Here is a 15,220-nt window from a genome sequence, read left to right as displayed (position 1 = left end):
GTCAACGTTTGTTATCTTTGGCCATGAAACTATTATGTGAGGGCTTGTTTGGTATCGTTTTTTGTTTTCAGTTTTCAGCTTTTTTGAAAACAAAAAACCAAAAACAGGAAACAAGAAAAAGGTGTTTTCACTTTTTTGTTGACAGTTTTCAAAAATATCATTATCTTAATAAGTTTGACTAATTTTTTTATTCATTATAGGACATATATCATATGATTTTGAAAAACAAAAAACCAAAAAATAAAAAACCACAGGGATGCCAAACGAACCCTGAATAATTTTTACTGTAAAGTTATTATCTTTAGTTCAAAGTTATTTCAGACATACTTTCTTAAATTTATACTGCGCGTTTCAAATTATGAGAAGAGAATTGTCAAAGTTTGTTCTTGGAGGTCAGGCAAAGTTGATTGTGAAGTTAAATTTGAGACGGAGGGAGTACATGCATTGCTTTTGGCCTTTATCGTCTAGACCAACAAATGTGAATTAATAAGAACTATTGTCTTAAACATTTATTAGCTGAAGCAAGATGTCCCTAGTGATATAATATGTACAGGTTAGTTATATGAATACCAATCTATTCTGAAGAAAAACATCTAAACTTATACTATACACAGCGGAAATTTTGACCAGGAAATAAAATGATCTCATTCAGTCCATGAGACTGAATCAATATCGTCTCTTGCAGCTCTGTATAACTCCAGCCTCTTTAAACTTTTCTCTCTCCTTTCCATTAGCCCAAAATCTTCATCCAGTAGACGAGCAAGCTGCTTACCCTGTCACAATCATCAATGAGCAATGACTAATTATCACTTTGAGAAATATAACTCGATGCATGTCCACACTACAATTTATAGCAAACCAAACCAGACTGCAGTCTGCAGCAACTTAAACATGCAGAAAATGTGCCTCAGGTTGACTGTTAGATTACCTCTTTCTTGCCGAGTTGCAAGTAAAACTGATTCAGTAAAGACTGCTTTGCCTGCCTGACCTGGCAATACACCACAGCCTTGGGAATTGAGTTCTTCAGCGATTCAGACACCATATTGACATAAGAGGCCACATTCGAGCTGATCTTTAGGTAGTAAGCCTCTGTATATGGAACCACATTTGTTGCAGACAGCTTCCGAAAGAAATCAGGAGTGATATATGAGGATTCCATCTCTACTAAGCGCAAAGTTGTCTTCTTGCTCTCTTCACGAAACCTCAACAGTGCAGCATTTGCAGCTGATGCTATCTCATATTGAAGAGTAGGGAAGCGCCTTAATTCCTGTGTCACAAAACCATAGATAAAAACCCTTTATATGTGCACTGTTTGTATATTTCTACTAAGATAAGATGGTTCAAAAAAAAAAAAAAAAACAAACCTGAGTTCCTACAATGGCTTTCCTGACAAGCTCTATCAAAATTCTGTGGACCTGAACATGCAAACACAAGTTGAGTGTTTGCACATCGCAATCATAATTATAAGCATTTTGAATTCATACCAGCAATAAGATAGTGAAACAGCATTAAACTTACAGTTTCTACTGAACCTAAAGCTGGATCTTTGAAACAATTGAGTGCACCTTCAATAAGCCGCCTGTACCCTTCCTCGGGTGCAATAAGATGAGGTTGATAACCATCAGCCTGTGAGACAACCTTCTTCACATTCTGTAAACAAAAATGACGGTCAAAGGGAATTTTCTTCATGGCCTTTGGAAGCATAGTGCCGAAAACTTCATATATACGATCACCACCTGACCGACTGCAAAAGGTTAACAGAAGATGATCAGGTACTACTAGACACAAACTCAGTGGCCAATAACTGCAAACAAACTTACCCTCCCTCTAGATGCTCTGCAAATGTCTGATCAAATGCGCGGCAGAGTTCTAGAATAGTGTATAACTGTGCCTGAAAACAACAATACTCGTATTCAAAACAGCATATGAGAAAGACATGCCCTACGAGTCTACGACTCAGCTGATATGTCATTCATGTATAAGGAATAGACATGGTGGAACTCATTACCCCTGCATCAACGGCAACAGGTCTACCAAGCTGATTTAATTCAGATTCAGCTTCATCAATGCCTTTCTTAATCAAAGACGCGATCCCTGGTATTCGTGCCTTGATTACATTCTCCAAATTCTAACAATAATATGAATGTCTAGTAAGACATATTGCATTGTTCAGATCTCACACGACAACGAAATTGGAGAAAAGATCATACTCTTGATAGAAGTTTTGCAAGATATTCTGAACCCATTTTGCTAGCAATGTGTGCATAGTCTGGGCTAGTGGCGAAAAATTCACGTTCCTTTTTCCTTGCAGCAAGCATATCAACATTTGTATTGATATCTGCTTGGGATCGGTTCACAGTTCCGACCCAAGGACGTTGCAAACGGAAAGATTTTCCTTCAAGAACCTATAATATAGCAAGGATAGTTTTGGGTAGATAAGAAAAGAAAAAAAAATGAAAGAAATAGGTAGCGAAGTGAACATAATTCCCAACAAACATAAAATACTCCTTTTGTCCCTAAATAATAGGCCACATTTCTATTTTAGACCGTCACAATATTCAACATTTTTTAATCAGATTAGTACATTTAACATTATATTTACCTATATTTCCCTCAATAATGTCTCAAGTGAAGGATAATTGTTACAATTTAACTCGATTTCATGAAGAAAAAAAATACCTACAAAAATTGGCCTAAAAAACCAAGTATCACCAAAAAACAGGTAAATTGGGAAAAACTTAACCTCTAGAGCATTTGTTCCCTTATCCATTAGATCAAGCTTGGTCAAAACACCAAATGTTCGTTCACCTAGCAAAGATCAATTGTCAATAAACAAGAAATACATAAAATCAAACAATATTACTCCATATTCCGGAAAGAAATCTTAGTCCTAGATTACCTGCTGGATCAACTTCTCTGGCAAGCCTGATAGCATCAGATGTAGCTATATCTTGGTTTGCTGGTGTTATGGCTAGGATGATGCAGTTAGGCTACACGGAAAGAATAGAAATAAAGAATTACATTGAGTACAAACGACACAAAACCTCAGATAGATGCCTAGACTATTGATAGTAGATGTCGTATAACTTTTGACTAATGAAATGAGTCTTGGAAATCATTCATCAGTATTTTTTGAAAAGCCGCACTAAAGATGCAAATTTGAGCTCAGATTAAGTTGTATCGTACAACAATCTTCTTAAAATGATTACCTTCTCCACATATGAGCGGACCAACTTCTCAATATCCTGTGCAATGGTCTCTGGTTGCCCCTCTGTCAACAAAATGTTAACAGCGCGGTCTCAGAGAGATCAGAAATTCGTAAAGAGGAACATAACAGGAAGATTAGAAAAACTACATTATGCACCATCAAATAGAGGCCAGAGTTGTCATACCTGCAGCTACCTTTGTTAAACCAGGTAAATCAATCATTGCCAAGTTAACAACTGCAGTAGACATATTACAGGAAAAAAAAATGTCAGAAACCTATTAGACTAAATATGGACTGCAGAAAATAAGAAAACTATATTCAAATCTTCATTCAAGATACCATTGGGTGAATGTATGCTAAGTTGGATTTGGACTGAAGAAATCTGCCTCGAGTTGCTAGTTATCTTATCAGTTTCGTCTTGAATTTCTTTCCGAACCAGAGCTGTAGGAATAATAAGATCAAGCAGCAGTAATGAAAATTTTCAGTCACAAATGATTTATCAAAGCATGATGAACTAAAATGTTAAATCTTAACCCCAACTGAATACAGCTCATACAAAGGTAAGATCTTCCAAGGAAGAAAAGGGTATTAAGGAAATTAGCATACAGTAATCTGTGAATCGTTGTTTTGGTAAGTGAAGAAACTCTGCATACTCCTCTTCTCCAGGCTCGATATTGTGTAGCTGTAAAAGCAAAGGCCTTCGAGTAACGATACCTGTATGTACACATTGTAACTTATTAGCTAAGCTACAGAGACCAATACTTAAGGAGTGAGGGATAGCTCAAGTAGTTAGAGTTCCCCTCCCGAATCCAGGTGATCTTGGGATCGATTTTCATCACTCACCCTTGTACCTCTGTTAATACCAAAAAAAATAGAGACCGATACTCAGCAATAACATATGATAATTACCATAGTTTGAGACAAATTCAGTATAAAATTTTGTACTCCGTCATGGATGCACCTATTTTCAAGCACATCCAAGTGTATAACAGACATGTTGTAAGGAATTTGCGTAACAAGATTCAAGATCAATAAAGTTGCATCTCATTAGATTGCAAATAAAGAGTCATGGTAATTGGCCATCGTGTTGAATTGATAGTTTTTCAACTTCATTTAGGTAAATAATTTAGGTGGTGCTACTCTAAACGTTATTTAGGTCATTTGTTTCCTTGCAATCAATCAATCAATCAATCAAAGCCTTAATCCCAAAAGTGGGGTCGGCTAACATGAACCAAATTTGATTATTCCGTGTAGTCATCAACATAAATCTTTCTCCTCCATCCCTTACGATCCAAAACTTCATCCTCACGTAAATCCATGCACTTCATATCCTTCCTCACTCCTTCCAACCAAGTCATCTTTGGTCTCCCTCTTCCTCGTTTAATCCCTCCATGGTCCCACTCTTCCACTCTTCGCACCGGTGCACCCTCGGGTCTCCGTCTTACATGTCCAAACCAACGCAGACGATTTTCCCTTAATTTATCTACAATGCCCGCCACACCTACTTTCTTGCGAATAACCTCATTTCTGATTCTATCTCTTAAAGTGTTTCCACACATCCACCTTAACATGCGCATTTCCGTAACCTCCATCTTTTTAATATGCTCTTTCTTAGAAGCCCAACATTCTGTACCATAGAGCAACACTGGTCTTATGGCAGTCCTGTAGAATTTTCCCTTCAACTTTAAGGGAATGCTGCGGTCGCATAACACTCCCGTGGCCGCTCTCCATTTAAGCCACCCTGACTTAATCCTGTGGGTCACGTCTTGATCAATGTCACCATTCTTCTGGATGATCGACCCTAGGTACTTAAAACATTCACTCATGGTCAAATCATTTCCATCCAAACTCACCACTTCATTGCTTGTCCCCCTCTGAGTGCCAAAACGACATACCAAATATTCAGTCTTACTCCGACTTAGCTTAAACCCTCTAGATTCCAACCTTTGCCTCCATTGCTCCAACTTGACATTAACCCCATCCTTAGTCTCATCCACCAAAACGATATCATCTGCGAACAGCATACACCATGGAACCTCATCTTGAATTGGTCTAGTTAATTCATCTAGAACCGTTGCAAAAAGAAAAGGGCTTAATGCAGACCCTTGATGCAATCCGATTGTAATAGGGAAATCTTTTGTCAACCCTCCGCATGTCCTCACATTTGTTGACACATCCCGATACATATCCTTAACTAGGTCTACATACCTTCGTGGGATACCTTTCTTCAACATTGCCCACCAAAGTATCTCTCTTGGCACCTTGTCATATGCCTTCTCTAAATCAATAAAGACCATATGAAGATCTTTCTTCTTTACCCTATAAAACTCCATCATTTGTCTTATCAAATGGATTGCCTCCATAGTAGATCTCCCAGGCATAAAACCAAATTGGTTATCTGAGATGCTTGTGCATGCCCTCAACCTTTGTTCAATCACCCTTTCCCACAACTTCATAGTATGGCTCATAAGCTTAATTCCTCGATAGTTAGAACAATCTTGAGCGTCTCCTTTGTTTTTATAAACCGGGACCAAGGTGCTCTTCCTCCAATCTTGTGGGATCCTTGTAGCCGTCCATATCTTGTTGAAAAGGTTTGTTAACCAATCAATACCAATCTTACCCAAACACCTCCACACCTCTATCGGTACCCCATCAGGGCCAACCGCCTTCTTAGGTTTCATCTTCCTCAGTGCAATCTCCACCTCTACTCTCCTAATCCTTCGCACATACTCCATGTTGATTTCTTCATCACTCATAGAGGTATCTCCTATCACAACTCCATTACTTCCATTAAATAATTCATCGAAGTACCCCTTCCACCTGTCCTTGATGCCCTCCTCTTGCACTAGGACCATTTGGTTCTTATCTTTGACACACTTCACCATGCCAATATCCTTCCTTGCCTCTTGTCTTCTCTTTGCCATCTTATAAATGATCCTTTCTCCCTCCTTGGAATCAAGCTTTTCATAAACCTCCTGATATGCCTTTTCTTTTGCTTGGCGAACAGCTGCCTTTGCCTTACTCTTAGCCTCCTTATACGCTGCAAAGGTTTCATCACTCCTACATTTTCCTAAGGCTTGATAGCATTCCCTTTTTTGCTTAATTACTGCTTTCACCTCTTCATTCCACCACGAAGTATCTCTCTGTACCGAAGTTCTTCCCCTTACTTCCCCTAAGACCTCTTTGGCCACTCTTAGGAAACAGTTCTTCATTCGTAACCAGGTCATGTCCGGATCCACCTCTCCATCCCAATCCGCTTCTTCAATTACCTTTTCTGTAAAAACCTTAGCTTTTGCATCCCTTAGGGTCCACCATCTTATCCTTGGTTCTTCTTGTCTAACTTTTTTCTTCGCCTTCTCTTTCAGACGAATAGTCATTACCAATAGCCGGTGTTGGGTGACCACACTCTCCCCTGGGATAACCTTACAGTTTATGCAACTTTGTCTATCTATGCTCCTTGTGAGCAGGAAGTCTATTTGAGTTGCATTTGCTCCATTCCGAAAAGTTATCAAGTGTGAATCCCTCTTCTTAAACCAAGTATTAGCCAAAATTAAATCATATGATTGGGCAAAATCCATAATAGCTTCACCACCGGCGTCCCTCTGCCCATACCCAAAGCCTCCATGGACACTCTCATAGCCATCTCGGCTCGCCCCAACGTGCCCATTTAGATCCCCTCCAATATATAACTTCTCTGAGTGGTGGACACCCTGCACCACCTCGTCTAGGTCCTCCCAAAATTGTCGTTTCTCTTCTGCATCTAAACCCACTTGGGGAGCATAAGCACTGATAACATTCACAATCTCCTTGCCACATAGCAACTTCAGCCTTATCAACCTATCGTTCTTCCGATAGACCTCGATCACCTCTTTTGCCAACCTCTCATCGAGAACCACACCAACTCCGTTCCTAGCTCCACCATTCCTTGTTCTGTGGCTCGTTTCTTGCCCAACATACCATACCTTATACCCCAAAACCAAGCCTCGAGCTCCTTCTCCTGTCCATCTTGTCTCTTGGAGGCACATGATGTTCACGCGTCGTCTTTTCATTACTTCTACCAATTCTGCTGATTTTCCCGTAAGAGACCCCACATTCCAAGAACCAATCCGCAAACTAAATTCTTTTCTCCCACGCTCCCTCCTGATCCCAACTCCAAGTCCTTGATTATTTGACACCACAATTGGGCAATATGGCGCGTCGCTTCTGGGCGACGACCTAGCAACCCTTACATACTTATCACTGCACCCGGGTCTGGGAAGTGCAGCGCGTCGCTCAGTAGGGAACGCCCCAATGGCACGCCCTTGCTCATTTGACACCACACTCGGGCAATGTGGCGCGTCGCTTCTGGGCGACGACCTAGCAACCCTTGCATACTTATCACTACACCCGGGTCTAGGAAGTGCAGCGCGTCGCTGAGTAGGGAACGCCCCCACGAAAATATCTGTTTGGCTCATGTCATGGGATGTGACGAAGTTTTATACTGGCTGTCACTGGCCTACCGTAACCCTCCTCCTTTATCCAGGCTTGGGACTGGCAGCGGGAAACCCACTGGCGGAGTTCATTTGTTTCCTTGCAATTAACATTAATCTCAAATTGGCCAATGCTACAGTGAAATTGCCCACATATTACGTTACATTGAACTTCAATTTCTCAAAAAAAAAAAAATGTAATATTAGGATCGGAGGTAGCACATTATACTTTAATTTCTCAAAAAATGTACTGTTAGGATCGGAGTAGTATATAATAAAATCTATGACTTATACTAATCCATGAAAATAAATCCCTAGAAAATATCATCTATATTTAATTACATTATCAATGTTGTTCTAGTAAAAATACCTAGAATATTAAAACACGATAAAGTGGGATAGATGATTTTGATTCGAAAAGTTGAAAAAGTAAACCTGACCCACGGGGAAGAAAGTCACGTCCAACGATACTCTCAAGCACAGATGACTTTCCTGAACTCTACATTACATCAATCATCAAAACCACAATATAAAAAAAAAAAAAAAAAAAAAAAAAAAAAAAAAAAAAAAAAAAATTAAAAATAAATAAATAAATAAAAAATAACTTCAAATAAAATTACACCAAAATTTTACGAAGAATATGTTAGTGTCGATAACTCGAGGTAGAGAAAAAAAAAATACCTGGCCGCCGATGGCGACGATAGAAGGAAGAGAATCCCAAAGAGAAGGCAATGGTTCACTACCAAAGTCACCTAGCTTCGTACATGATTTGTGTAATGTGCTAACTAATCCGATCAATCCTTCCATTAAGGTTTTTTCGACGTCGAAAAATCGTAGCGAGGATTTATGGACGTCAAATACGAAGGAATTGAGAGAGGATGAACCGAATTGAAGAAGGGAGAGTTAATCACTTATGATGATGTTCGCAAGTGATGAGTGAGCACTGGAATGAATATAGAGATATATCGTAACTGTTAATGATTAACGTGAGACTATTTCGGCGTTGTTATATATGCTAACTTATGTTTTTGAGGGTGTTATTGGACTTGGACTCATTGGTCTTCGCCTCTTCCGATTTAGGTTCAAGGTTTTTTTTTTTTGAAATATTTCTTAAATTTAAAATCAAAATATGATTCGTAGTCAACTAAACTTAACACAAGGGTAACATTGTTACGCTTTAACGCCGATAAGAGCACTCACATCAATGAGCATTTTTTTGTTCATGAACAAAATTGATGAGCAAAAATGGATAAAAAGGTACTACATCAATGAGCAAAGTAGAAAATGCTCATCGGATGAGCAAATTTAACAATGAACAGTAAAAACATGGGCCTCACTCATCATCAAAACTGATGCCTTTTTTTTTTTTTTCTTCCCACCCCAAAACGACGTGTTTTGGGAAGCGCACTCAACACCCCAACATCAAAACGGGTCGTTTTGATGTGTGAAAAGAAAAAAAAAATTATCTTCAGCCTGCTGACAGTGGCGCATCAGACAGCAAATGGGGAGCTGACACGCGTCCCTGTCAACCCAACACCCAATCACTGATTTGTTACCGTTTTAAAACGGCAATAAATCTAAATGGCTATTTTGGCCGACTTATAATTGAAAAAAAAATCAACGGTTATAATTTTTTTTCTTCTACAAATAGAGATCCATTTTGACATATTTTGGTATACTTTCAAATAGTATAATTGTAATTAGTAGCACTAGAACTTCATTAACCAAAACTTAATTAATAATATTATGGTGATGTGTAAGAGAGAAAAATGTTGGTGGGGTATGTGAAATAGTAGGAGAGAGAATGATGAGCATTTTTTTTTTATCACTAATGGATAGAATATGCTCACCAAAAATACTCATGAGCAAATTAAGGTGGGAAGAGAGAGAAAGTAGCTAGAGAGAGAATCAGCAAATCCTTTTTTGCTCACTAATATGAGTGCTCTACAAGTGGAAAGTGAATGAGTCCAAATGAGCATAGTCGTATAAAGTTTCGATTTTATAGGTCACCTTTCAAGCATCAAATTTTGCATATGTTACTTCTTACATACTTTGTATAAAGAGTGGTGATCATATATTCAGTATTCCCTCTATTTTTAAATACTTGCTCCATTTTTCTTTTTCGACCGTTTATAAATACTTGCTTTATTTTCTTATTTGGAAAACTTTTATAAAATTTAATTAATTTCTCTCACCGAATGAACCCAACAATATTAATTCCATATTCACTCTCCTTTCATTCTCTCCACTACTTTTGATTTTTTTACAATTTTTTATTCTTCCACCAACCCCACTATCTCCATATTTTATTACTTTTCTCCAATTTCTCCTTAAAACTCCGCGCATGAAGAAATGGAACAAGTATTTAAAAACGGAGGGAGTAATTTAGAAGAATATATAATTCAAATCCAATCAATATCTAATTGTAAACCGGCATATTAAGAAAGTTTGGAGTAGTAATTAATTAAGAAACAATAAAAAGTTCATACATCAAAGGGAGTTTCAGTACATATATACATACACTTTATACATAGATATAGTAGCTAAGTAGCATTTGTCCAAAAAAACAAAAAAAAAAAAGCAGCACACTACTATTTTGATCTTGGTCTACACAGATAACATGTACGTATCTTATTATTTATGAACTAGACTAGATGCTGTTGAGCTACAAGTTGTGCCGATGTGAGGCGGTGAGACTCAGGTGGCGGCCTCATCGACATCGTCGCCTTCATCGGGGTTGTCCTTGGTGCTGTGCCCACCTTTGCGACCCATCTCCTTGTACCCTTCTGTCCCTAGCTGTTCTTTTCTTGTTTGCCCTCCTTTGCTCCTTCCTACAAGTACAATTAATTATACACTGTATTAGGGTGTGTTCAATTCACCTGTACATATTTCACTCATTCAAATTTATTTATCTTACTCTATTTATCATGACTTATTAGCTTTAATTTGGTTGTATAATGTGAGCTAGAGACCTACGTGATCAATTTTTAAAATAATTGCTACAGTATATTGTCCATATGACATACTTTTTTTTTTTTAATACCGATTATGAATTTTTCAAAACACTTTTATTTTTTCTAAAAATTTTATAATGGTCAATTGAAATATGATCATTAAAAATATATATATACAAATAAAAATACATATCATTATTAGTAAAAAAGATTAAATTAAAACGAAAAAAGAACAATAAAAAAATAGAACGGACCTTCGGCAAGGTGTTGTTGGGCTTCAACGCTCTTGCCACCAGTACCACCAGGTACTACAGTCTCTCCTTTCTTTGCCTTTTCATCCAAGTCTTCTTTCTTATGCTGTTGTCTCGTCGCCATTTTTTTTATCTCTCTACTTTTGCTTTCCTTTGTAACTAGTTTTTTTATCCTTAATTGTTCTGTTCAAACTTACCAGTTTATTCTCTCTAATAGATAGATATACAACTATACAAGTATATATATAAGTGCATACATACAAAAGACACGACAAATAAATTAGAGGTAAAACAATATAAGATGCATGCTACGTTGTCGTTTTGAACCTCAACATGCAAGGTGAATAATCAAGCATAATTGTATGTATAATTATGTCACTTTGACACCTGCGTCACCGAATTAGACCTTCTTGACACGTACACTTTTATGTTCATCTTATTGTACCGATAAAAATCGGATTATATTTCGGATAAGTGTAGCATGATATTTTATGCGGTTGGATATAATGTTCTATTTTGGGTTGTATTGTACATTTGTACGTGTATGTATGATACTTTGAATTATCTGATCTACTTATATATATACATATTTATGTACCTTTTGAAATCGAATTCTCATTGCTCGTGTTTGAGTTGTTAGTTCCATTTACATGTAAAGGTTTTTATACGAAACACAATTTTACTACTTATGGTTTACACCCGGCCCTTTGTCTCTAAATTTTGCTCTATTTAATAAACGTACATATTTTCATTTTCGTACACGTATAAATTATAATTTACTATTGATAAAATATATAATAAGACGAATCTAATAGGATTTTACATGACTATATTATTTCTTATAGATTAATCATAAATTATACTCAAAGTTTTCAAAGTTCGACTCATATAATGACAATGGGACAAAAGTAAAGTAATGGAACAGTGTTATATAACTTGGTCAAACTTTCTAAAAGCTAAATGGCCATAGGTTGAGTGGTTGAGAATATGATAGTAGAGTTACATGTTTCAAGCAACAATACTACGGAGCACTAATTTCTCAAAAATGATAAAAATTGCAATAATTATTTTAATAATTAAAACTTTAGTAGTTCCTCTATCAACACATTTCTGTGCTAGCACCTAGAGTGTCATCCACTTTTTCTTTTCTTGCCTTGTTAGCTTCGATATTGTCCAAGTAATGCTGATAAATATAAGAAAGAAACCCCCACATAGCAAGCACCAAAGATATCACCTTCACACCATTCATCTTATCATGGAAGAACACGACTGCGAAAATCGGAATCATAGGCAAACTCAAGGTGCTAATCACATTAGAGAAGAGGGAAGAAACCTCGAAAACTAGTCCTATCAACCCTAACGATGAAACTTGCCAACTTATAGCCGTGAACGTTAATGTTAGCACGTAAGGCACTCCACCCGTCTTGTAATCCCTCATTTCTTCCTTGAACGTTCTCCATTCTCCGCTACCAAAGAGCCCTATGACACAACCACAGGTTGCCACGATCGAAGGATAAAATTGCATACATATGACTGTGTTGTAAGACTCATCCTTAATCACCTTCTCGAAAGAGAATTGTGTCAATGACAATAACAAAGAATATGTCGCGGATGCACCAAGTGTACATAAAAATCCTATGACATATTTGCCCCTCGACACATTATTAGTCTTGTTACCTTCGTCATTTGCATTGATGGCTAGGAGACACACGGAGATTGTAAGGATTACAATCGAGTTAAGTACTAAGGCAGTGAATTTTTGCGCGTTGATGAAGAAGGATGTGACCGCGTTGAAGGCTAGTTGAGAGGCACACAACAATGAATACGTAGAGACAGGAAGGTAAAGTAGTCCATAAGAGTACATCAAGTTGTCTCCGGTTAAGATTAGGCCGAAAGCAAAGTAGAGGAGGGTGAGCCTAAGGACTAAAGGGCGGCGAAAAGTAGTTGATGAGGAGAAGAAGAATAAGAGAGGAATGAAGATGGGAAAGCCGGCTGATTGTACAAAGGTGGCCATCCATTTGCTGTTTCCACCCTTGTCAAAGTAGAGTCTTCCTAGGAGAGTCGCGGTAGTTTGGCCAACGAGGAGGAAGAGGATGTAAATGGTGATTCGAAGCCATTTTTTGTAGTGTTTAACCTTTGGAAATGGAAGAATTTTGTTGTTGATGTGGTTGGCTATGGAATTATGATGAACAATGCCCTCTTTTGGTCTTGGATCAATTTCTTCTTTGCCTACAAAATTGCTAATTAAAACTTCAGAACAATGATCAATGAATGATTATCAAATAACACTTGTATAAGGTATTACACCCTCTTAACACAAGTATGAATTAAACAATAACATGTCCTTATAATTAGGAGCTAGACCTGTAAAACAGTTGAATTGTGAGTTATGGACTTATGGTGAGTCCACTCTTAAGGTCTTAAAGCCCAAAAAGTCATAACTAGCTAGCTGATCCAACAATGTGGGCCATATGGCCCATAATCTTAGTACTACAATTTTACTTACTACGTTTTTTTTTTTTTTTTTTTTTTTTTGAAAGATATTTACTACGGAGTACATATTTTAATTTAGTGGAATCTTGGTACTACGTAAGGTGATATTTGACTATATTAAATTATCAATGTCCGTGGGATGTATGGTAGTAATAATTTTTTTTTTCCAATTTAATTAATGATATAATATAAAAATGAGGCAAATTATTTGAAAAAAAAATACAAATAATAAGGCCAAATTTATTAAATTTAAATTTGAGAAAAAAATTATTATTGTTGTGTTGAAAAACTTTAAAAGTGGCATACATATTGTAATGTACTTTCAAAAAATAACCTAATTAGAACATGTTTACATTTACTGAATTGAGTTGAACTGAATTAAACTGATTGGAATTGAACTGAATTGAATAGAGCTGAACTGAACTGAATTAAAATTAAGCTGAATTGAACAGGTTCTTAAAATACGAGTAACTAAAAAAAAAAAAAAAAATCTTAAAGGTGATATCATAGACTTTGCATGAAATTTTTTAATGGTAGCTTGACATGTCTAAAAAATGATGCATGTTTTATTTCGTACTCCATTATTTAAATAATATTAACAGTAAATTAGTTAATAATGGCTATAAATTCGATAATTTTAAACATTCAGATTTTGATATATCATAGCTGATCTAAAGTAGCAGCTACTCATTCACTAAAGGATTATCAATTTATCATCGGTATAAAATGAATCGGAGCACCAAAAAAAATCAAAAACTTGGGATGAAGTTCTTAAAGTTTTCTTTCAAAAAAAAAAAAGTTCTTAAAGTGTAAAATAAATAAATAAATAAATAAAACAGGGAAATATATATTTTGTAGATCGAAAATTGGCGTTTGTATCTTTAATTTTAACTCATCATATAACAATTAACAAATAGTACATGTATGTCTAATTGTTTATCGATCAAAATAAAATACATTTAAAAACAGAAAAATTGGTGATTTGAGTGGCTTACCTCGACTTTGGTTAACCATCTCTTGAGCAGCATCCATCGAGAACCAAGAAAGTATCGCATAAATTGTGAAGGATATTTTTACTCAAAAAATAAATAAATAAAAAAATAAAAAAAATGATAGATACTACTGTAGGATATTTGTTATATGCTGAAAATGAATATTACTGTAAGATATTTGTTGTGTTGCCAAATTAGCCATCTGGACGGAAACTTTTATGTTGGAAATTTTTTCCAAGATTTTATTGTGTTATGTTTGATTTTGAATTAATTTCAACAGAGTAGTTTTATAACAAGATTTCTTTTAGATATTTATTCAAGAAAATTTTAATCAAAGAAATATATTTTCTACTTCCTCCATTTCATAAATATTGCAACAATTATGAAGTTTTACAAATGTTGCACTATTTTTCTATATGCATATGTTTTCTCCTTTTCTCTCTCATGTTTACATGAGTGTCAAATTTCTCTATAAATCTTTGAGAGTGTAGAATAGCTCAACTGCTCAAGTGGTTAGAGCTCTCTTACCAGTTCCAAAAGATCTTGAGATCGATTCTCATCACTTGTCTTGTAGTTCTCTAAAAAAGGAAAAAAAAAAAAAAAAAAGTTTCTCCTCTTCTTCTCATCCCCATGTTGTAATATTTGGAGAACGAGTACTAAATATGGTCTAGAATTTGTAGCGTTGAAAGACACGTTTTTTATTTTATACTTCCTCCATTTTTTTCTACTTGTAACAGTTTGACTTTTACACTATTTACATATCTCACTTCAACTATTGGTTAGGAAAAATATACTCATGTGGGATTTTGATATATTCGTCTCAATTTATACTTTCAAAATATCAAATTTTTAT

At 36.1% G+C, this 15,220-nt stretch overlaps 3 protein-coding genes across 3 annotated transcripts; all 3 read right to left on the bottom strand.

Moving 5' to 3' along the window:
• Window positions 1-644: 644 nt before the first annotated feature.
• LOC145567874 (phragmoplastin DRP1E-like) lies at window positions 645-8,484 on the bottom strand. The gene is made up of 15 exons (XM_081627287.1): window positions 8,359-8,484; window positions 8,113-8,176; window positions 3,815-3,922; window positions 3,548-3,649; window positions 3,393-3,443; window positions 3,210-3,271; window positions 2,900-2,990; window positions 2,744-2,808; window positions 2,211-2,405; window positions 2,009-2,128; window positions 1,821-1,891; window positions 1,519-1,744; window positions 1,365-1,415; window positions 929-1,267; window positions 645-773 (listed from the first exon to the last, which is right to left on the bottom strand). Exons 1-15 carry the CDS (start codon window positions 8,482-8,484, stop codon window positions 645-647), a joined length of 1,800 nt encoding a protein of 599 aa, XP_081483413.1.
• A 1,777-nt stretch (window positions 8,485-10,261) lies between these two features.
• Window positions 10,262-11,013, bottom strand: LOC145567876 (em-like protein GEA6). The gene is made up of 2 exons (XM_081627289.1): window positions 10,886-11,013; window positions 10,262-10,508 (listed from the first exon to the last, which is right to left on the bottom strand). Exons 1-2 carry the CDS (start codon window positions 11,004-11,006, stop codon window positions 10,375-10,377), a joined length of 255 nt encoding a protein of 84 aa, XP_081483415.1. The 5' UTR covers window positions 11,007-11,013; the 3' UTR covers window positions 10,262-10,374.
• An 844-nt stretch (window positions 11,014-11,857) lies between these two features.
• LOC145569369 (putative purine permease 11) lies at window positions 11,858-14,464 on the bottom strand. Its single transcript, XM_081628713.1, has 2 exons — window positions 14,371-14,464; window positions 11,858-13,111 (listed from the first exon to the last, which is right to left on the bottom strand). The coding sequence occupies exons 1-2, from the start codon at window positions 14,405-14,407 to the stop codon at window positions 11,982-11,984; spliced, it is 1,167 nt and encodes a 388-aa protein (XP_081484839.1). The 5' UTR covers window positions 14,408-14,464; the 3' UTR covers window positions 11,858-11,981.
• Between the last annotated feature and the right edge of the window lie 756 nt (window positions 14,465-15,220).

Source organism: Chenopodium album, chromosome 11 (genome assembly GCF_948465745.1).
Source record: "Chenopodium album chromosome 11, dcCheAlbu1.1, whole genome shotgun sequence".
NCBI lineage: Eukaryota > Viridiplantae > Streptophyta > Magnoliopsida > Caryophyllales > Amaranthaceae > Chenopodium > Chenopodium album.
The sequence above is the reverse complement of the archived record's forward strand: the minus strand, read 5'-3'. Positions and strand labels throughout refer to the sequence as shown.

Coding starts and splice junctions, on each gene's coding strand:
- LOC145569369 (XM_081628713.1), bottom strand. CDS start 14,407: ATGGATGCTGCTCAAGAGATGGTTAACCAAAGTCGAG. Junction 13,112..14,370: donor GATGGTTAACCAAAGTCGAG/GTAAGCCACTCA, acceptor GCAATTTTGTAG/GCAAAGAAGAAATTGATCCA.
- LOC145567876 (XM_081627289.1), bottom strand. CDS start 11,006: ATGGCGACGAGACAACAGCATAAGAAAGAAGACTTGGATGAAAAGGCA. Junction 10,509..10,885: donor CCAACAACACCTTGCCGAAG/GTCCGTTCTATT, acceptor TTGTACTTGTAG/GAAGGAGCAAAGGAGGGCAA.
- LOC145567874 (XM_081627287.1), bottom strand. CDS start 8,484: ATGGAAGGATTGATCGGATTAGTTAGCACATTACACAAATCATGTACG. Junction 3,650..3,814: donor ACAACGATTCACAGATTACT/GTATGCTAATTT, acceptor TTATTCCTACAG/CTCTGGTTCGGAAAGAAATT. Junction 1,892..2,008: donor CTGTTGCCGTTGATGCAGGG/GTAATGAGTTCC, acceptor TGTTGTTTTCAG/GCACAGTTATACACTATTCT.